The sequence below is a fragment of the Ochotona princeps genome, chromosome 27 (assembly GCF_030435755.1).
Source record: "Ochotona princeps isolate mOchPri1 chromosome 27, mOchPri1.hap1, whole genome shotgun sequence".
NCBI lineage: Eukaryota > Metazoa > Chordata > Mammalia > Lagomorpha > Ochotonidae > Ochotona > Ochotona princeps.
Window position 1 is genome coordinate 4,278,722 of NC_080858.1, and position 22,875 is coordinate 4,301,596.

Here is a 22,875-nt window from a genome sequence, read left to right on the forward strand (position 1 = left end):
CGGGCTGGAGAGCTGACCCCCCAAAGACAAGCTCATTTCTCCTATGGCACCTAGCAAGGAACAGATCTGCCATGAAGATTAGAGATAGAAGCTCCACTCTCTTTTCATCACTGGAAAACAGACAAGATGGTGAATTTCACTTTTTGGTTGTCATCACTTGAAACAGCCACCCTTTGGAGTGGGTATTTAGAGCAATGGTTAAGGTGCCATCTCACACTGGAGTGCCTCAGCTTCTGAGTTCAACTTCCTGCTAAGGTGAATCCTGGGAGGCAGGTGATGGCTCGGCTGTAGTGCTTGGGTTCCTAATTCAATAATTCAATATAGGAGACCCCACATGGAAGACCCATATTGGATTCCCAGCTCCTGACCTGAGTTTGGCCGAGTCCCAGCTTTGGCGGGGGGGGGGATATTTGGAAGATGTGTGAGCAGAGGAAAGGACAAAGAGAGCGACCTTCATCTTCAGCCAAACATTCAAGTTACCACATGGCTAAGAAAAGTTACAAGATAGCTGAGGAAGTTGAAGTGCACTTATTTCATCACAGACATGAAAATACTTAAATCCCAGGAAGAGAGTAAAACAGAATTACATTTTATGTATTCTGCCCTGAACTCTACCATGTGGGTTTTAAGCTCATTTCAGCAGGAATATCTCTTCTACTCCTTTCTGTGTTGCTGTTGTCTGTTCTTTACTGTCCTCCCAACCTCTTCACCTTTCTACTCTCACGCCATAGGCAATGTGAGGCCTATATTGCAAGGTCCCCTTAAAGAATCTGTGAGTCAGTGGCAAACGTCACAGTGGTTCTAATGTGACCTCACCGGCACATGAAGTCAGTGGTTAGCAAACGGAGTTGCCAATGGGGTGAGCCATTCCCTCGAAAGGCCTTTCTTTAGCTTTCTAGTGGGCACCATTGTTAGCATCTGTCTGCTAGATTCTGTGAAAAGGGGAGAAATAGAATAAAATCGCCAAATTCTCAGCATTTCATCAAAATGGGAAGTGTGGAAGCTGATGAATCTGCCTTAGAAGAAAATGGCATGAATTCCCCCATCAAAAGAACAAACTCCGAAAACACCCTAGACAGTCCAACGGTCCCGGGGCTTGAAATCCCAGGCCCAGTGCAGGACATCATCTATCGGATTGAGCAAGCACAGGCCTCCCGGGTCAGAGAGGTAAGTCATGAGCCAGAAGCTTACAGATGGGACCTTTTAAAACAAGATTCATTTACTTTTCTGAAGAACAGAGGTGACTGGCAGAGAGAGAGAAACACAGACACATACACACACATGCACACATCACTGGTTCATTCCCAAATGCCTGAAGCAGCTGGAGCTTGGCCATGGCAAAGCCAGCAGCCAGGAATCCCTGTGGGATTGCAATCCCTGCTGGTTTGCACGAGAACTGGGGATGGTGATGGTTCAAACTAGGCATAATCATGGAACTCAACACTTAATGGGTATTGGGATTGGGAACAAGCTGGGCTGGTTCAGGCTGTAACACCTATAGTTGCACCCAGGGATAGGGTGTGAGGCAGACTGGGCTGCAAAATCCATCAATCCACACGAAGGCTGTGAATGGGAGGTAGATTAGACTGGGTACCGTGCTGGCATGAGTGAGATCTGGTTCTGGGAATGATCCTGGTGGGGAAACTCCTCCGGTGGGCTATAACTCTTTCTGATGAGCATGAGATTTGGGGCTGAGTGTGGGCCAGACCAGGTCAAGTATGCTCCACTTGTTGGCAGATATGTGGGTTGGTTTGGGGGGCAGACCAGGCAGGGTCAGGCAAAACCAGCACACACTGTGCCAGACTGAGCTAGGCTTCAGCACCTGCTGGTGAATGCAAGAGCCAGGATGGATGTAGGACCAGCTGGGCTAGATCTCAGCAGCTGCTAAACCATGAGAGCTGGGTCTAGGGGGGGCCAGGCATGGCTAGGTTGTAGCACACAATGGTAAGAGCTGAAATTGGTGTACACTAGTTGAGCAAGGCCACTGTAGTTGCCAGGACAGGAAGCAGGCCAAGTTAGGTTGGGCCAAGATCTTACCAGTGTGTTTGACATCTGTGACTGGGAGGTGGCCTGAAAGAGGAGCTTTGGGAACTCCTCTGTCAGAATGCAGTCCCTTCTGGTGAGTGCAAGAGCCGAGCCTAGACCAGGCCAGGTTACAGTACCTGTTAGTATATAGACATGTGGGTCAGGTCTGGGGGTGGGCTGGGCTGGGCTGGGCCATTTCATAGCATTCACTGGCAGATGTGAGAACCAGGACAGGGTGCAGGACAGGTTGGGTTGGGCCACAACACCAGTCAGTTCACATTAGTGCTATGACTGGGAGCTGGTTGGGCTGGGCTATGCTGTAGCACCCACCAGCATAAGCTGGATCTGGGGACAGGCAAAGCTGAGCCAGGCTGCAGCATCCATTGGCAAATGATGAGGTAAAGTGGACCATGCCAGGATGGGCTATGGCACCCACCAGCACACACAAGACCCAGTAGGAGGCCTTAAGGGAAATTTATGCTGGATCAGTACTCCTGCTGGTGTGAGAGCTGGGACTGGGGGCAGACCAAGGTGGGTAAGGCTACAACATCCATTAGTCTGCATATGAGCAGGATTAGAGGGAGAGCCAGGCTGGGTTTGATGACCATATCCCTTGCTGAATGCATGAGCCACAGTAAATGCAGGCTGGCTTGGGTTTGAGGAGCATTGCTGGCATGGGGCTGCAGGCAGATTCTGTTAGGCTGAATTGAAGAAGCAAGTGGGGCTGGGAGTGGGCCTAGTAAAGAAACTGTAGGCACGCCTCTGCTGGGCTATAGCTCCCTCTGGTGAGCATGAGAACTAGGGCTGAGAGTGGGCCTGACTGGATAAGGCAGTAGCATCCACTAACACAAGTATGGGCTAGATAGTAGGGTCAGTTGGGCTGAGCTAGGCTGCACTACACATGCGTGTGTACAGGAGCCAAATGGGATGCGGGACAGACTGGACCAGTCTGCTGCACATACCAGCATGTGCAGGAACCAGGGCTAGGGGAAGGCCTGGTAGAGTTGATTATGGGTTGCTCTGACTGGGCTGCAGTTCCTGCTTATGTGCATGTGGTGAGCAGCATTGTGCTGGGCTACAGCATTCATTGGTTTGCATATGAGATGTGGCTTGGGACAGAATTGCCTAGGTGACTGCAACCACCATTGTGATGTGGGTGACAAACTAAGCCAGACCCCATACTGGCTGGCACACACACACAGGAGTAGGTCTGGAGTCACATCAGATGAGGTTTCTGTGGGAAATCCCCCCAACTGAATCACTGGACTCAAAATTTCAACCATAAAGAAAATTGTAGGATTTGTGGTCTGACCATGGAGTACAAGGGTCAGAACTGGGCCTCCTCGGTATCTGAAGTCTGTGCAGTGGACAGCTTGCCAAAATGCATATGGGGCACATGACAGATCACATCTAACACCATGGAGGGCAGAACAAAATGGACAATAGTCCTGGCCAACCTTCGACAGCAAGTATCTGGGAGAGCGGAGACTCTGAGGTGGACTATGTCAGCCAATGGACTTCTGAAGAATTTCCTCAACCTTGGAGCAATGAACTCAATAGCATCTCAGAACTATCGAAATCACTTAAGCAGTACCCTCAGAACATGCTTCACATTCAGAACCCCGGGATGACATCGGGTGGCCATCCTCCATCCCCAGGTACTGATGTGGTTAGGATGCTGGGTATAGCTTCTCCCCTTCTATTCCTGCTTCCCCAGACACAGAAGAATAGAAAGGAAGATTGAAAGCAGTTGTTTCATTCACTTTTTCCCCATTCCTTGACTCTCCTCACCCTAGTTGGTGGTCCACATGGGCATACGTCCTTCTTAGCTATGTAAACATCATCGTCATAAAAAAAGCTAAAGAAAAACTACATAAAAAGATCTTCCATTTGCTGGTTTACTGCCAAACTGGTTGAAATAAGCAGAGCTAAGCCGATCTAAAGCCAGAAGCCAGGAGCTTCTTTCTGGTCTCTCATGTCGTTACAGGGGTCCAAGGTTTTGGGCCGTCCTCTACTGCTTTCCTAGGCCATAAGTGGGAGCTAGATGGGAAGTGGAACAGCTGGGATACCTACTGGAACCCATGTGAAATCTTGGTACTTGCAATGGGAAGATTAGACAATTGAATCATTGCACTGCACCGCTATCATTTTGTGTTTGGGTCATGTGTTTAGCGTAGCATATAGACAAGGTTTGCCTAAGTATAAACTACGAACGAACATGGTGTTCTGGGAGTTTTGTACCTGCCATTTTTACATCAATGCCAATGACGTATTTTGTCTTATTAATCTATATAAATGACTCAGGTATGTTAGCTTTTCCTCATTATAAAGACATGCCCGAGGCAGGCCATTAATACAAAGGGAAAAAAGTTATTTTGGCTGGCTAGGATCACCACTACATACCTGAGAAGACAGGATGAGAATGGGCATTATCACTTTGTTGTTGATCTGATGGGAAATCGAGTAGTTCTCCACCCTTACGCAGATACGAAAGTAGCTGAGCCTTTTAGATGGTGCTTTTATTCAGACTGGGAAAACCTTTTTTGTTCTTGTTTGCTGAAATTTTAAAATTTTAAAATCAGTAATGTACAATGGGTTTTACTACATCTCTTGAGACAATAATTTTTTTTCTGGTGGAATCGTAATAAATTACATTAATTTATGGATGTTAAATGAACTTTGTGTTTTGGAGATAAGCTCCATTTACTAAATGAGCTGTTTAGAAACATTTTATTACAGCAACACATATACACAATCACACACACAAATACACATATCTAAAACAGTTATCATTTTAGCCATTTTAAACATGTAAGCAATTCTGTGACACAAGTCCAATTCACTCCCTTTACAATTTTGTGTATCTATTACTCCTATCTGGTTTCAGAACTTTTCCATCATCTGAAACAAACTACATGCATTAAATAACTTTGCCTTTTCTCATGGTTAGTAATATAAGATATGTTCTCATAGCTTTATTGTCTCTGTGTATATCTTTATTGATGAGTTGCCTATTTTAAATCCTTCACTTAATTTTCAATTCTGTTTAATGCTATTATGGTTGAGTCACAACAGATCTTTATATGCTCTGAATATTAACTCCCTGGTAAAACATGTGATTTACAAATGCTTTCTCCTGCTCTGTGTGACTGTTGGTAGTTGTGATGGTTGACTGGTCAACGTGACTGGCTAATGGAGTGTATAGACATTCCATCAAGCATTCTGCTGGGTGTGAGGTTATTTCTGGGTGAGACTTAAGTAGTTTGAGGAAAGAAGCCTGCTCTCTGTAACATGATTGAGCCTCAATCAATAGAAGTGAATGGAAAAGGCTAAGAAAGATCTCTGTCTCATCTTGCAAGGTGCAGGCAGAAAAATTGAGTCCAAACACTGAGAGGAACTAGGTACTCCAGAAGGCTGATGTAAGGTTAGATTACAAACGCCAACCTCAAGGCAAGGAAGTCAAGAAAGTAGAAACTCCAAGGCTAATGAACCCTGTCTCTGGGGAATGGTCAGGTAGCCCCTGCCTGCTCTGTATTCTAGAAAGGCCACACACAAGAGGAGCTGCTCTGCTGCCAAATCCAAAGTCGAACAGAAGAGGATTCTTGTTACTGCCACAGAGCCAGTGAAGAGGGACAAGAAAAGTGCTACACATGGCTGACCATAATGCCTAGAGATTGGCCTGCTGAAGGTGTTGAGCCATGGTGAGAGGAAGCTGCAGGCCAGTGTCATCCCTGCCGGGGATTACAGAGATCAGAGGATGAGTCTGCTGGTACAGCCCAGCTGAGACAGGCAACATGTGACTCATCTGCATCCCATGTTCCTCTGCATAGAACCCACCTGACTGTTATCATCTCTTCCATGCAAATGGATGTGTCACAGACATCTCCTCAATACAAATTGATGCCAGTCATGGAGAAATCTCCAAACATCTCCTCAGTGTTTACCCTAGCAAGTGGCTGCAGATACCCACCAGGAAAGTCAGATTTGTAACAGAGCAACATGAGATTACAGTGCAGCACTAGGTTGATCCTGAAGCTGTGGATTCAGATTTCACCAAAACCAAAGCTATTCCATTGCTCTAGGGCTAGCTGTAGTTCAATTTTGTTCTAACACATGGGATTTTCCTCACTCACTAGTTAGTATTTTAATCTTAGTGAGAACCTAATGTATATGCAGCACAGTACAAACCCCTATCCAGTTGCCTTCAGACAGAAACTGAGAATATGATCTCTTTTTGGACCCAGTGTCGACCAGTTTTTGAAGTAGAATTTGGAGTATTGCCTCTTCTGGGTTTGATCCATTTGGATTGAGAGTAGAATCACACCACTGGGCGTCCTTGGCTGCCAACTTGTAAGTAAACATCTTGAGACGGTTCAGCCTCCATAACTTTATGAGCCAATTCATTCTTGTAACTATTTTCCTGTCTCTGTTACTGTCTACTTCTTTTTTTCCTTTCTCTTCTCTTTTCCCTCTCTCATCTTCTCTCCCCCCCCCTCCTCTGTTAATATTTCTAAGTGTATTCAAATTTTGGAGAAAATGTGCATTATGGGACTCTACAAGAATATAAAAATTTCTTGCACCCACATCAACTCATGCTAACTTGGTGTAATATGACTGAACAAAATTAGTTTGAGACACTAAGGATAAGAAGATATCTGTTTGGAAAGATCTATCAGCGCAACAAAAGTTTTGCTGACACCAAAGTAAGATTTGTTAAATTTTAGATGAAGCTTCAGTCATAGGAAGATGGTTATTGATGCTTACAACACATTTATAAAAGAGCAATGGGTTAGACAGGAAATAAAAGGAGAAATTTAAACATTGCTTGAAACAAATTAGCACAACATATCAAAACTTATGGGACACAGGCAAGGCAGTGTTGAGAGAAAAGTTTATCTCAATCAATGCTTATGTTAAGAAGACTATCTAGAATGTATCAGCAATTCAAAAACACAACAGCAAAAAAACAAAACAACACAACCAAAACAATCCAAGAAATGGGCAATTATGACAGCTCTCAAAGAAACATACAAATGACCAACAGATACATGAAGAAATTCTCGCATCACTAGCCATGAAGAAATGCAAATCGAATCCACATTAGAAAATCCAATTTTTGAACAATGCTCATTTCTGAATTACTGTTCCATTACCCTGTATGAATACATTTACCGATTAGTACTGAGTTTACATGACAACTGTTTTGTACTTAACCTTACAATATTCTTCAAAATACTGCTACCCAAGGTTTCTTATTCACAGTGTATTTAAGATATTCATCTCTGTACAATTAGTACAGAATTGTTAGCATTTTAATTATATTTTTTGATTATCAGAAATATTTGTTGTTTTTAAAAACTTTATCACATATGTGGAAGGTAGTGAAACATGGTCCTTATGGTGAACAAAGTCAGAGTTATATAAAATACGTGTGTAGAAAAATGTCACCACTTCCTCATCCTTGTTACTACAACTCTCCATCCTCTTTTCCATCCTTTCTCTCTCACACATGTGCATCTAAACCCTCTCTAACTTCTATTTTGTCTTTTTTCCCATATAAATGAATAGATTCAGGTGTAATGTATCGTATCGCCACTTCTCACACATGAAGGGTAGCACACAATAGATATTCTTTTGCATTTACTTTTTAAAAACAAACTTATGGCTTGGTAATACATTTACATTTATCTTTTTTATTCTTTTTAGGAGTTAGATACAAATTGGCCTATGTGTGTGTGTCGGGCAGGGGGCATATGAGAGATGGAGTGGGTAATTTGCTACTTAATGTGTAAGTTTAAGTTTTACAATTTTCATTCTCACATTTGTCTTTAGCCTATCCTACTCTGGTTTCTGTGAAAGTATGTGATAAGAGTCCAGTTCACTAAATATTTCCATATGGATAAGAGGTTGTTTTTGCACCACTTAATGAAAAGTTCAGTCTTTCCCTGTTGAGTATAAACTGCTTCTTTCACAAATCAGCCTTGTGTGTACGTGTATTGGCCTGTCGAAGGTTTTCATTCTGTTAGCTGGTCAATTTGTAGTACTAAAAAACCTGAATTGCTACACTTTAGACAAGTACCTTAATAAAACTATGATGTATCTCTCCATATTTTATCATAATGTCAACTGATAAAATCTCACCTCTACTTCCAACATCACTACCAAATGTTTCTACCCTGAGAGTGTCTTAGACGTTTTCAGCCATTTGCTCTTTCACATAACTTCTAAAACTGAACTGAGAAGTTTAAGATGAATTGTAAAAAACACAGTAGAATTCTGACTGGATTTATATGGAGTTTCCTGACTAATTGGGTGAGCTTTACAATGTTGTCTTTCAATACTGAGGCACAGTATAGCTTTCTATTGACACTTCTCAAATTTCTTTTAATAAAACCTTGTGACTCCCTCCTTTTTTTTTTTTTTTACAAACTGTGAAACAGATTATTATTATTTTTTTACACGTCATCCATTCTTCTTCCTTAGGATACTAAAACACAGATGATCGACATAATGAGCAACGTGCATCAAATCATGACCCGCTACTCTGTTGACTTTGACTTGTCCTTGGGAAGGAGTAGCTTCCTTACAGAACGTATGAAAAAGCAAAGAACAATGTTTTTGGAGAGAATGGCCACTTATGCTAAGAGTGTTGAAAGCAGAGAAAAGACGCTTGCCTACATTTTGGCCTGGTTAGAAGAATGGAGTAAGTTTCCAGAAATGTTCCAGAGAAAGACCATAAAGTCAGTAAATTTACAAAGAAATTGTGAAGGACTAGTCAGATTAAAGAAGAAAGCACTAAAGAGGTTGTTCAGAAAGTGATTGTCCTGTTTTCGAGAATAAATCAAACACAAATTAGGGTCACTGACCAGCAATTATTCTGACTTCTCTGCTTTTCTCCAAACTTGTCAGGAATGCTCCTGCCCAGTGTCTTTATGCAAACGCTTGCCTGGAGTGTTATTCCTAGAAAGTTATATGGCTCGTTCCTTGTGTATGTCTCACTTGAAACGAACTGAACATCCCATTCCCTATCATTTCACACTCTATTACTCATTACCTTTCTTTTTGTCTATAGTATCAGTATCTATGCTAATGTAACTATATAACCCCCTTTAAAAAATAAATCTCTGTATATGTATGCGTATCTATAAACAGTTGTGTCTATTTCTTATATGTGTATATATATATTTCACACATATATATACTATCATATATATATATATATATGAGATATAGTTCCATAGGCTCAGGGGTTTCCCCTCCTCTCCATCCCAATTCTGCTCTGATCACTGATTTCCTCTATATTATTACATTAAAAAATTGTTTTTGTCTCCTTTCACAAGAAGATAAGCACCATGAAGTTGGGGGAACTTGTACTCAATGCACGAGAACACTATTTGTATGGATAGGCACTGATGGAATTAAAGAAATGACCAAACATACAATAATGATCACAGAAACAAAGAGAGAGATTAAGAAGGAAGGTGGGGGTAAGATGGACAGTGAGATGGATAGATAGAGAATAAGATATTTCATTCTATTCTGCTGCATTTCCAGGCACATTCACAGGCAGAGTGATTGCAAATGGAGCAGCCAGAGGCTCAAACCGGCACTCTGATATGGGATCTGGAATTGCAAGGAATCTGAGCCACAGTGCTGACTCAGAGGTCCCTAGCAAGCTGTCCACACCCAGTATGAAAGCATATACTCACATCTCAGACACCTACTTGCCTGGATTTTAGGAATGAAACCAAATAGACACTTTAAGCAGCATTCACAAGGCTTACTGGCTCACTCTCTGAGTCCAAGTCTTCAACCTTTTCACTGAGAAAAGACTGAAAAATCAGTAAGTACAACACTATACTCACATTTCTGAACACACGTTGTTTGTATGCAAAAAAAAGTTTTTTCCCTTTCTTCAAGATTCCATCTTATCGGAAATAACTGCATTTGATATTGATGAGCACTACCACTGGATAGTACAAATGGAGATGTTTCCAGACACACTGAGAGCCGTTGAGAACAACGTCAACATACTATGCAGCATGAGTTCCACGTTCCTGAAAGAAAAGAAGACTCAAAAGAAAGAATCAGGTAAGTGTGCTTTGTGATTTTGGAAATGAAGTTTGATTTCTTTTTCTCAATATACAACTTTGTGGAGGTATAATTTGCAGATCATAAAATTCACATGTTAAGTGTAGAGTTGAATGATTTTCAATTTTTTTTTTAAAGCTCTGAAACCCAAACCTTGTGCCACAACACAGGCCTCATGCTCCACCCATTGTTTAGAAATTGAATACCCTAAATGTCACTGCTGAGCAATCTATTCTCCCTTAAATTTGTCAGTTCATGTGTTTGGGCACTAGGTTGTGCATATGCATGCATTTATAATCACTGTAGCTTGCAGCTGCATTGATCCTCCTTGTTATAGGACCATTGTTTTTTGTGTTAATATTTGTCAACACATCTGCCTTCTCAAATATTAGCACAGTTTCTTCAGCTCCTATGTGAACTCTGTGTTCACAGCCTTTCTTTTTCTATCATCTGTTTGCATCTCTGAATACAAGGTGAGTCACTGGAAGTTGGATCCTGTGGGACTTTTTCTTTTGACACAAGTCTGACAATTCAGTTCTCCTACATGGGTGGGAGGGATCCAAACACCAGAATCCTTGTTTCTCTGGGGGCGGGGGAGTTGCTGAGTTTCTCACCCAGTTATTGAGTAGACCTTTTGTCTGTTGGTTTATGACACTTTTGACAAAAAGTTTGTACTCAGTAAGCAAAGGTAGAAAAGAGACACAGAGATCCAAAGAGAATACTAAAAACACCAAGCATACCCCAGACCAGGAAAAATTTGGGTTTGCATTTTATATCTAATCCCAAATTTGTGAATGAGAGTTGATGATCTCAGTTGTGTTAATGATCTCATAGCTGAGATAACGTCTTTAACTCTGGAGAAAATTCAAGGAGATTGTAAGAGAAAATTCTTTTGTTATTTTTCCTCATTTGCCTGTTGCTAGATTTTATAATATAAAGATTTATTTTCCACCATGATGCAGATTTACATGCTCAGGGGATCATCCCTCCCCCTTCTACCCCCCATATCATTCCATTTATATCCATTATTTCCCAGTATGCTAATCACCACTGTCGAGTTTTTGTAGTTTATGTGTGTTCTGTGCATTAGCTGTTGTACATTAGAGAGAATGTATGATATTTGTCTTTTTGGATACAGCATATGGGTTTGCAGTTAGGACTATTTTGTTGCAAATGGTAAGATTTCATTCCTTATCATAGCTGAACAGTATTCAATGAAATAAATGGGTCTTATTTTCTTTATCTATTCATCTGTTGATGATATCTGGGTTGTACTAGCTGTTGTGAATTGTGCTGCCATAGATAGGGGATTGAAGAAACCTCTTTCATTTGCAGGTTTCATTTCGTTTGGACATATTTTTTTTATTATATTTTTGACAATCTTTACATTGTTAATTAGGGTAAAAAGGTACAAGGGTTATAGGGAAGTGGGTAAGACTATTATTTTCCATATTGTTTCCTTCATATATCTGAGGTAAAGGGAATATTGAGGGAGAAGCCCCACCCAGTCTCCCACCCATCCCAGGTCCCTGATGTGGGGCATGCTCTGAGATTCTTGCTCAAGTGGTTTTGATAGTTCATCAGTTATCAATCACTGTCAATCTCGCCACTCCAAGCACGATGAGGTTGTTGAAGAATCCACTGATTGATATAGTCCATCATAGACTCTCCATTTGTCCAGTATTTCGCTGCCAACATATAGCTGAGGTGATGGATTGACCTGTTCTGTCTTCCGTCTTTTCTTGGTTAGGGTTCTGAGTCTGCCATTTCGATTAGGGAGATCCCCAAAAGAAACTCTGAGGTGTTCCCAGACCAGATTCTTGTACGTACTAGCAAGTATAGGGCCTGGCACAGTCCATCGCCCCAATCAGCTAGTGGTTGCAATTGCTGGGTTGGTTTTGTTTTCAGCCCCGAATTCCACTGGAACCAATGGGTGTTGCAGTCCAGCCTGGTTCTGCCCAGCACACACTCGGCCCTCACATCAACCAGTGGGAGCTGCAGCCCAATCAGAGCGACCCACAATAACCCCTACCAGGCCCACCATTACCCTGGTTTGCAGAGAGGCAGGAGATATAGAGTGAAAAAAATACTCCATCTACTAGTGCACTCCTTAGCTGGCTGGGTTAGGCTGATGCCAAGAACACACAATTGCAGAAGGCTCCGCATGGCAGTGTCTCAGGCACTTAGGCCGTCCTCCACTACCCTGCCAGGCACATTAGCAGCGAGCTGGATAAGAAGTAGCACACTAAGTGCTCCAATATGGATTACATGATCACAAGTGGCAGATTAACCTACTACAATATAAGGCCAGTCCCCAGAGCTAGTTTTCTGACTATTCTTCAATTGACAGGTGTTAACTTAACCTAAATTCATTAGGCTTAAATGCAGGGTGAAAAAGAATCAGTGCAATCTGTTTTTTTTTTTTTTTTTTTAAATGTGTGTGCGTGTGTTTCTTTCCAGTGTCTAGAGGAGCTCTATGGAAATCCTGGAAAGACAGGTTGGTAAAGAGACCTGCAACAGCCTATGCATTAAGACCAGATCAAATGATTGCTAATCAATTTGCAACAAATAGCAAGGTTTTAGAAATTCAAAATATGCTGCAGGAACTCACAGGGACTACAATATTCAATAAATTGGAAAACACAGCTATCAAATACATTTCATCAACAATACTCAATCTTTCTAAAGCCTTGAGTACTGTAGTCGAGCAAGTAAATATTGCTAATATTGTAGGTGACAGTATGTTTTATGAGAAGTATGAAACAGAAAAAGAACTCTCCCGAAGAATGATTTGTGACCTTAGTGAGCAAAATGAGAAGCTTCAACAAAAATTACAAGATACACAAGAAAAGTATGAATACCTAATTAGATTCAAAAGCATTACAGATCAATATGCATCATTTCCGACATCCATGACTAACATCAAAACTGAAGACACAGAGGACAGTTTGGACATTATTTTAGCCAAAGAATTTGACAATACACTATTTAAGTCTCCTTCGAAAAAGATCAAAGCTTATGAGACAAAGTGGGACTCTACTCTTTTATATAAAGCTGGAATGATCCCAGAGTTACCTGAAGAGCCAGACCCTCAATCTGAAAAAAAAGGAACAAAAGCTTCTGGGCCTTCTAAAAAGCCCACGGGAAGTAAAGTAGGGCAGAGAGGGGATGTTTATTCATATGACATGACCGGCCAATATCAACCCGTGAAAACAGAACACACAAAAGGCCCACGCACCCAAGACCACTCTGGATCAAATACAAGCAAGGAAGACAGTGAAGGGAAACTGACTGAAGCCCAAACTAATCAATACTCTGAGCTAGAAGAAATAGAGAAGGGAACAGAAGGAATAAAAACAAAGACATCATCTGAACCAGGAATCCAGCATTTCCCTTTCAGTGAAGCTAAAAGCCAACATGTCAAAGGTAGAACCTCTTATAAGGCAGAGCAGGCCAGGAAATTTAAAACTGAATCTCCCTTGAGAAACAGGCTTAATTTATCAGACCTGAAAGAGTCCCCCATTGAATCAGCAAACAAATTGACTAGGGACCTAGCAGATCCATTGAGTATGGCTCAAGTGAAACAAACATCAATGTCACAGAAAGCTGAAGTTAAAGCAAAGACACAGGACATCCCCTTAACAACGAACAGAAGCAAAGTAGGGAGAAGAGACCATGAGGAAAGTCCAACCTTCAGCAAACAACCCAAGTCTCCTCAACTTGAGAAATCACGCCCAAATATCCAGGAAGATTCTTCAGAAACTAAAAGGGCATTAGCAACTCCAGAGGTCAAAGGTGAAGAGAGTAACACTGAATCATTTCAGAAAGCCTTAATGGATTTCCTTAAAGAGAAAATTAACAACATAGACAAGCCTGCTGATGAAAACACCATGCCAAGGAAGGAGAGCTTACTGAAAAGGGCAGAAATGGAAAACTTTGAAACAATAAAAGCAAAGATGGATGAATACTTCCAGAAAATGGCTGAGATTGTGACTCAAATGGTGAGGAAATTCAAAGTTGCAAAAAACGAAGGGGATGTCGGAGAGAAACCTAGGATGCGAAAAGAGGCAGTTTCATTCATGCCAGTACTGCATGATGAGAAGTCATCAACTACCACCAAGTCTAAAATCAGCCGTTTCCTCTCAAATGAAAACTTAGACCCAGTAATGAAAAACGTAATAGAAATGATCTTGACTGAAATAGAAAGTGAGGGAGATGCTCCAAAAGTCTCAACAGTAAGAAAAGAACATGAGAAAGCAAAGCCCAAACAGGATGAATATGGGCAAGAGGGTCAAGACAAAATGCAAGACAAATCTAGTCTCCAGAAGGAAGCTCATATGATGACAGAAGCACAGAAGACAACAGCGAAAGAGCAAGGGATGCTCTTCCAAAGAGAGAAGGAAGGGAAGCTGAACCTGGATCTGAAGGCAGAGAAACACCACCAGCAGAAAACAAGAGGGAGGAAGGAGGAGGAGGAGGAGGACAAGCGGAAGCCAAGAGAGGGGGCAGAGCGCCTTGACAGGCAAAGGGAGATTGCAGCAGGCCATCAGAAGACCAAGGGAAAGAAACCTGAAGACAAGACCAAAGTCACAGCAGGGGAATCCCAGTTACCCCAAGGCAGAACCTTCCCTCGAGTCTCAGGTCTCCCGCGTGAGATAACACACTCCCCGCCAAGCACTCCTTCACTCTCTCCTCGGGCATCAACACCAGAAGCCCTTCACATCTACCCACAGCCCCTTGCAGAGCACAAAATTCACACTCCTCAGCTTTTCCAGGTCACGGGTGTACCTCTGACCCATAAGCAGGCCCCAGCCACAAAGACTTCTCAGCAGGCCAAGGCCCAGAGGACAACTCTGATTCCTCATCAGGCCCAGGCCCTGGCAGTCACTCAAATCCCTCAGCAGGCCCAGGTTACCACTCAAATCCCTCAGCAGGCCCAGGTTACCACTCAAATCCCTCAGCAGGCCCAGGCCCTGGCGACCACTCTGACCCTTCAGCAGGCCCAGATGCTGGGGACAACACTAACCCCTCAGCAGGACCAGATGCAAGGGACAACACTGACCCCTCAGCAGGCCAAAGCCCTGGTGACCTCTCTGACCCCTCAGCAGGCCCAGATGTTGGAGAAAACACTAACCTACCAGCAGGCCCAGGTCCTGGGGACAACTTTGACTTCTCAAGAATCCCAGGCCTTGGGGACAACTCTGACCCCTCAACAGGCCCAGATACTGGGGATAACTTCAACCACTCAGGAAGCCAAGCCTTTGAGAATTCTGACCTCCCAGCAGACCCAGGCCTTGGGGACTACTCTGACCCCTCAACAGGCTGAGGCCCTGAATATAACAATGATTCTTCAGCAGTCACAGGCCTTGGGGACCACCCTGGCCCCTCACTATACCCTGAGTCAGGGGATCCACTTTAATCCTGAAATGGTCTGGGATTCACATATGGCACTCAAGCAAGAAAACAACCAGGCCTGGCTGCATCCTCTCACCCTGGAACCAGATCTAACACTGACAACCCCTACTGCCCCTCAGGACACCCCAGCAGTAAAGGCAGCTGGCACTTCTGAAAAGATCCAGACAATGCAAATCTCATCCAATATGCAACAGGCTTGGGTATTCGGAGTTCCTAGCACTGAAGAACATATTGAGCTCACCCAGGCAACTGGAGCCACCCCCTCTCCTAATCTTGTTCAGGAGATGGAGCTACCATTCACTTCTATGCAGGCCCAGTCATTAGGGGTGTCTCCCACTCCTGAGCAGTTACCAATATCTGGGACTCCTCCTATTCCCGGGCAGCCCCTTGAGCTGGAAGCTCTTAGCTCTAGGCAGCTATTTCTGCCTAAGAGCCCTCAAACTGCCTGGCTACCACCAGTACTGGAGGGCCCTCCTACAACCAGGTGGCCTATAACATCTGAAATGATGTCCATCTCTGCAAAGATACCAAGCGTCTGGCATCCTCTCACACCTGGGAAGTCTTTTCCTGGAGAGCTCACGGAGTCCAGACCCTTAACCATCTCTGGAAAGCCCCTGGAACACCAACCTGCCTCCATAGACCAGTCCCCCTCTCTCCCAGTCCGTAACACCCTTGGGCAGCAAGTGACCCCACTGATCCTCCCTGAGGATGCTTCCCCACCACGGATCCCTCCCACTCCTGGACATCCCTCCAGACTCTGGACCCCTTCAGCTACTGGAATGCCCCAACAAGGTGTTCTGTCTTCTGACAAGAAGAAAAGGTGGGCAACTACTTCTACTCTGAAAGCTCAGTCTTTGATCCAACCCAGTACCCCTGTTGTGAAGACAGATCAAGCTCTATTCACCATTAACAAGATCCAACTGCCAGAGATCTCTGACACTCCAGGTGAACCCCAGACACCTCGAGATCCCTCATCCATGGAACTACTTAAGGCAGTTGAGCCCCATCTCACAAGTGACAGCCCCCCAGGCCCACAGACCCCTCATGCCAATGAGGCGATCCTGCACACACTGCAGAAACCCAGGAAATCGCTGCCTTCCCTGACTCCTCAGTTACTGATAACGTCACAGAAGCCACAATGGGACCAGATATCATGGTCCCCCTCTATAGAAAAGCCGTGGATGATAGCTTCATGTTCAGATACCAACAAAGACAACATGGCGGGGCCCCCTTCTCCCCAGGAACTTGAAGGGAAGACATATTTTGTTGATGTGTCAGCTCAGAGGAAGAACCTGCTACTGTTAAACCAGGCCTTGAGAACTTCTGAACTTCCTTCCCACTTACACATGATGGCTAGGAATCTCATCATTGAGACACTACACACAGATGCAGTTCGGCTGGGATACCTGTTACACAAGTACGTTGCCTACAGGCTGATCCAGCGTGTGAGGTAGGCAATTCTCCAGTGATCTAGTTGCTCTGTTTCCAGTGTTCCTGTGAAGTCAAATATCCTCCTTCACTGCCCTGCAGAGATATTGTCAAATTTGACAAATGTTATAAAAGAATCTGTTTTAGAAGATATGTATGACAGAAGCCTGGTTAAGACAGCAAAAGGAGACTTTAAGGGAATAATAAATAGATAATACCAAGATCCATTTCATTCATTCATCTCTTTACATTGTCTTCTCTAGGAATGGGGTGACTTTTGGCTGGTAATATCATGATCTTCAGTGTTATGTGAAGACAAGGCAAGGGAGAGAATCAATACACTCATCGCAATGGAAGAGATGATATGAAACATTGGCCTCATTTTTTGGGGTTATTTTCTCCATTTCTACATAATTCAGATTCTCAAAATATGAGTTACTGTTTCATTACTGATTAGTATAAGTTTGTGTTAAAAATGTTGGTGACTTGGATTTTTACCTCTTACATGTCCTTGGGAAAAATGATAACTTTGGTTTGAGGTACATTTTGTCGTATTAGAGATGTTGCTGTAGCAGTTGTAGTACTTCCTGAGGATTCCTACATCCAATAACCAACTCCCCGGTGTGAGTTTCTGTTCTTTTCTGACATGTACATTAGGAGGCAGTAGGTGATGACCATAGTTCTTGGGTCCCTTCTGCCCACATGGAAAACCCACATCCAATCTCCTGGCTGCAGCGTAGCCCAGCCCAGGATATCTGGGGAATTTGGAGACAGAAACAATGGTTACAAAAGTCTCACTCTGTCTTCCACCTCAATGCCTTTCACCTCTTGAGTTCCTGGTGAATTCCTGTTCCCACCTGGCTGCTGCAGGTGTCCTGGCTGATACTGGATCACTGGAGTCCGGATTGCTGTTTACCGGCTGCTGGTGGGTTTTCTGTTCATTGCAACACCAGTTTGCCACTGCTGCTGCTTCCCTGTGTCCAGGGATCTCCATCCCTTCTCTCCCCGCCAGTCACCAATCTGTCTTTTCCTGGCATCTGCTCCTTGTGTTTCACCCTAATGATTCTGTTATCCCAAAACTGTACCCTAAACCGCCATCTTGCCTCTTCTCATTATTGTTTCATAATAAAGTTCCACAGGCTCTGGGATTTCCTGGTTCCCTCCCCAAGTTCTCTCCCGTCACATTGGTTTCCCCTCTAGTGTTATGAGTGGTCCTTCATGACCTTGTTTAGTTTTTCAAAACACCAAATCTCCATTTCACGGATGTTTTTCATTTTATTTTATTTTATTTGGTCTCAATTTTGCTCATTTACTTCCTCCTGCTAATTTTGGGGTTGTTCTCTTTTTTCCCCCAAGTCTCTCTGAGATGAACCATTAAGTCATTTATTTTATGTCTTTCCAATATCTTGATACACATTACTATTTGCTATAAGCTTCCCTCTTAATACTGCTTTTGCTGTATCTCATGGTTTTTATATATTGTGTTTTCATCTTTGTTTCCAGGAATGTTCTGATTACTTTTATAACTCACTGCTTGTTTGGGCATTATTAGTCAATCTCCATGTATTTTTGTATATTTTCTGGAATTTCTTAAGTTGTTAATTTCCATCTTTATTTCCTTGCGGTCAGAAAATAAAATGATGCAATTTCAATTTTTCCCCCTGAATTTGTTAAGACTTGCTTTATGGCTTAGCACAAGTCCTTCCTAGATAAAGTTCCATGCATTGATGAGCAGAATATGTGAAATCAAATGTTTTGCAGATATCAGATCCGTTTGATCCAGATTATAGATTAGCTCTGTTGTTCCTTTGGTTTTTCTTTGAGTTGATCTATCGACAGACGAATGTGGGATGTTAAAGCCCCTCCCCCCATTATTTTATTAGAGCCTGTGTTTGTTTAAATCAAATAGCCAGGTGATATCTTCCTGTTGTTTTCTTAATCATCACAATGCCCTTCTTGATCTCTTCTGACAGTTTTCGTATTCAAATCTATTTTGTCTGATATTGCTCTTATTACTCCTTGCTTTTTTGATTTTTGTTAGCATGAGATATCTCTCTTAATCCTTTCATTTTTAGTCTGTATTTTGTTGGTGAAATGTGTTTCCTGAAGCCAGAAAATAAATGGGTATTTTAAAAAATTCATTCTGCCAGTCTGTTTTAATTGAAGAATTTGAGCCATTTACATTTAAAGTAATTAGCAAGTAATTACTTGGCTCCATCACTTTTTCCATCAATATTCCTCATATTTATTTGAATTTCCTTTGTACTTGCAATGAAGTTGTTCTGCCTTCAAATTCTTTCAGGATGATATTCATCATTCTCTGTTTCTGTATGTGGTACATAATTAAGCATCATTTGTAAGGCTGGATGGGTAGTGAGAAATTTTTTTTGTTTTGGAAGATCTTTATTTCATATACATTTATAAACAGAAGCCATGTGTGGTACAGAATTTTGGGTTGGCAGTTTCTGTAAGGAATTGGCCTGCTGCTCTCCATTCTCTCCTGACCTGTAAGATCTGTGGAGATTACTCTGGAGATAATTTGGCATTTGTGAAACTACATATTAGAATGCTTCTTTGCACTTTATTGTTTAAAGCTTTATTATAATACACTGTGAGGAGTATCTTTTCTGGTCATGTCTATTAAAGTTCTATGTGCTTCCTGTATCTGGATGTTTCTTTCCTCAAATTTCAAAAGTTCTGTCATTAAATTGCTGGTAGGCCTTTTAGTACATTCTCTCTATACCTTCAGGAACTCCTACGATACTTATTTGATTTCATTTGATAGTATTTCATAAATCTCAAACACAATGATCAGTTTCTTTCATTTTTCTTCTGCTGTTTTTCAGGCTGCTTCCAGCTGGGGTTCCTAACACAGCCTGGAGAACAGCAGATTGTGGCTACAGTGCTTGGGCCCCTAACAGACACATAGCAGAACTGGATGAAATTCTAGGGTCCCGACTATTATGGGAAAGGAAAATTTACAGAGAGAAAGAGAGACCACAGAGAGATTTCCCATATGCTGGTTCTCTCACTAAATGGCCACAATGACTGGAGCTGGGCTGCCCCAATCCTGGAAGCCTGAGGCTTCTTCTGGATATCCCACATGGGTGCAGAGACCTAAGAACTTGGGAAATCTGCTGCTGCTTTCCCAGGCACATTAGCAGGAAGTTGGATTGGCAGTGGAACAGCCAGACTTGAAGTAAGGCCATATAGGGCGCTGGCACTGCAGGCAGAGGCTTAGCTTACCCATGACACTGGCTCTGGGCACATTTTCTCTGTTCATTTCACTGTTTTTTAAAAATATATTTATTTTTATTGGAAAGTCAGCTATACAGAGACAAGGAGAGACCGAGAGGAAGATTTTTCCATCTGATAATTCACTCCCGAAGTGGTTGCAATGGCTGGAGGTGTGCTGATCTGAAGCCAGGAGCCACGAACTTCTTCCAGGTTTCCCACATGGGTGCAGGGTCCCAAGGCTTTGGGGCATCCTTTTCTGGTTTCTCAGGCCACAAGCAGAGATCTGAAAGGGAAGCAGGGCTGCTGGGACTAGAACTGGTGCCCATATGGAATCCTGGTGTGTGCAAGGCAAGGACTTTAACTGCTAGGCTACCATGCTGGGCCTTTCACTGTCTTTTAATAATTGTATTATGTACCAGCTACACTTCTTATACATCACTACTTTAAAAATGAAGATTTTTGCCCCATAAGGCAAATTTTAAAATAAATGAGCACATGCAAATATAAATTGAAATGATAAGCAGTAGTGTTAAATGCTAAAAAAAAAAAAAAAAAAAAAAAACCATGTGAACAGTTAGTGAAAATCAAGTAGCCATATAGATTATTAAAATTTTATTTACATGGGCCTGGAGGTGTGGCCTAGTGGCTAAAGTCCTCGCCTTAAACGCCCCAGGATCCCATATGGGCTCCGGTTCTAATCCCGGCAGCTCCACTTCTCATCCAGCTCCCTGCTTGTGGCTTGGGAAAGCAGTCAAGGACGGCCCAATGCTTTAGGATCCTGCACCCGTGTGGGAGACCTGGCTCCTGGCTCTGGATCGGCACAGCATTGGCCGTTGCGGCTCACTTGGGGAGTGATTCATCGGACGGAAGATCTTCCTCTCTATCTCTCCTCCTCTCTGTATATCTGACTTTGTAACAAAAATAAATAAATCTTTAAATTTTTTTTTTTATTTACACGGAAAACAGACTAATGTCTTACTAAAAAAGCCTCTTTTCCCCATCCATCCTTCTTACTAGCAAAGGCTGATGTGAGAAATGAGGGAAACTGAGGACAAACTCACTGAGTTAGGTTGATTAGCTGTCTCAATTCTTGTATTTTTTTTCTTCAAGAAACAATATAATCTATCAAATAAAAGCCATCCAATACACTGGTAAAGGATATGAGACCCAGAAACTCTATGTCATGCTGAGCAGAATTGATGACTATCAAAAAAAGATGATGTGTACCTGGACTGAGAGGCAGAAGTTTCTAGAAGAGAAACGAAATCAGTGCCTCAGGAAGATGATATCCTTATTTAGCCAGGTAATGTGTTTTCTGTTACCTTATCCAGTGTGTTGTGATTTTAAAAAGTGCTAGGTTTTGAAACTAACATCCAAAGGGAGACACCATCATTATGTTTCCTAAGGATGGCTTAATGTACTGCCACAAACATGATGGGATACGAGTGAGGGCCGGGTAAGTCCCATGAAGTCATTTGGTTTGATCCTGTCAAGGTAACCCCATGCAGACTTGAAATTCAATAAACCTATAGAAGCCTACTTTTTTTGATGGATTTTTAAAAATTTTTAAAATTTTCTTTAATTTATTTTATTGTATTGTTGACAATCTTTACATAGTTAATTACAGTAAAAAAAAAAAAAGGTTCAGGGGGTATAGGGAAGTGGGTAATACTATTATGTCCATATTGTTTCCATCATGTATCTGAGGTAAAGGGGGATATTGAGGGAGAAGCCCCACCCAGTTTCCCACCCACCCCAAGTCCTGGATGTGGGGCATGCTCTGAGATATTTGCTCAAGTGGTTTTAATAGTTCTCCAGTTATGAATCTCCGTTTGCCCCATATTTTGCTGCCAACATATAGCTGAGGTGATGGATTGACCTGTTCTGTCTTCCGTCTTTTCTTGGTTAGGGTTCTGAGTCCAGCAGTTCGATTGGGGAGACCTCCAAAGAAACTTTGAGGTATTCCCAGACCAGATTCTTGTATGTTCTAGCAAGCACAGGGCCCGGCACAGTCCATCACCCTGATCAGCAGAAGCCTGATTTTTTAATTGGACAATTTTCTATGGACTGTGAGTCATGTCATAAATATCCAAACGACCCTTAGCGGGAAAAAAAAGGTTCCCCACACATATTTTGTTATGGTTCCAGAGACTAGAAATGAAGGAAATTAACGTACAGCAGGGCTGGTTCCTTGTGGATTCTCTGAGAAAACTGTCTCATGTTTCCTTCAACACAGTGCCATTGGAAATCCTCCGCATTCCTTAGCTTGCAGCCACTGAATTCCCATCTTCGCCTCCACCTCTCAAATGGCCCTCAGCATGCATCTGGATTCTGGGCCTTAGGAGGCCACATGCCATCAGACGTAGGACCCAATGACATCCTGGCTCATACAGGATGATCTCACGTTTAGATCCCTAACTCAGATTTGTAAAGGTCCCTGCTCTAATAAGGCTGTTTCAGATATCCTGAGTGAATACAGCTTTTGAAGAGGCCACTGCCCAACCTGCCACTACAGCATGACCAGTGACGCTCCCAGACTGGCAACAAGAATACTCGTTAAAATTCTAGGTGAGAAAAAGATGAGAATAGTAGTAGGCTCCAGAAAATTTCAGCTCATCTTTGTTGCCCACATGTACCAGACTCCAGAAGTGAAACTTCTTGAAGCCACTGCTCCCTAAT

General features: G+C 42.6%; 1 protein-coding gene across 1 annotated transcript in view; it reads left to right on the forward strand.

Moving 5' to 3' along the window:
• Positions 1 to 789: 789 nt before the first annotated feature.
• The window catches only part of LOC101516964 (protein FAM186A-like), a 28,086-nt gene continuing 6,000 nt past the window's right edge, over positions 790 to 22,875 (forward strand). Inside the window, exons 1-6 of the mRNA XM_058656051.1 lie at positions 790 to 1,167; positions 8,509 to 8,728; positions 9,946 to 10,116; positions 12,577 to 15,026; positions 15,087 to 16,981; positions 21,307 to 21,499. Of these exons, the coding sequence (XP_058512034.1) occupies positions 988 to 1,167; positions 8,509 to 8,728; positions 9,946 to 10,116; positions 12,577 to 15,026; positions 15,087 to 16,981; positions 21,307 to 21,499 (5,109 nt within the window). The 5' untranslated portion in view covers positions 790 to 987. The remainder of the gene's footprint in view (positions 1,168 to 8,508; positions 8,729 to 9,945; positions 10,117 to 12,576; positions 15,027 to 15,086; positions 16,982 to 21,306; positions 21,500 to 22,875) is intronic.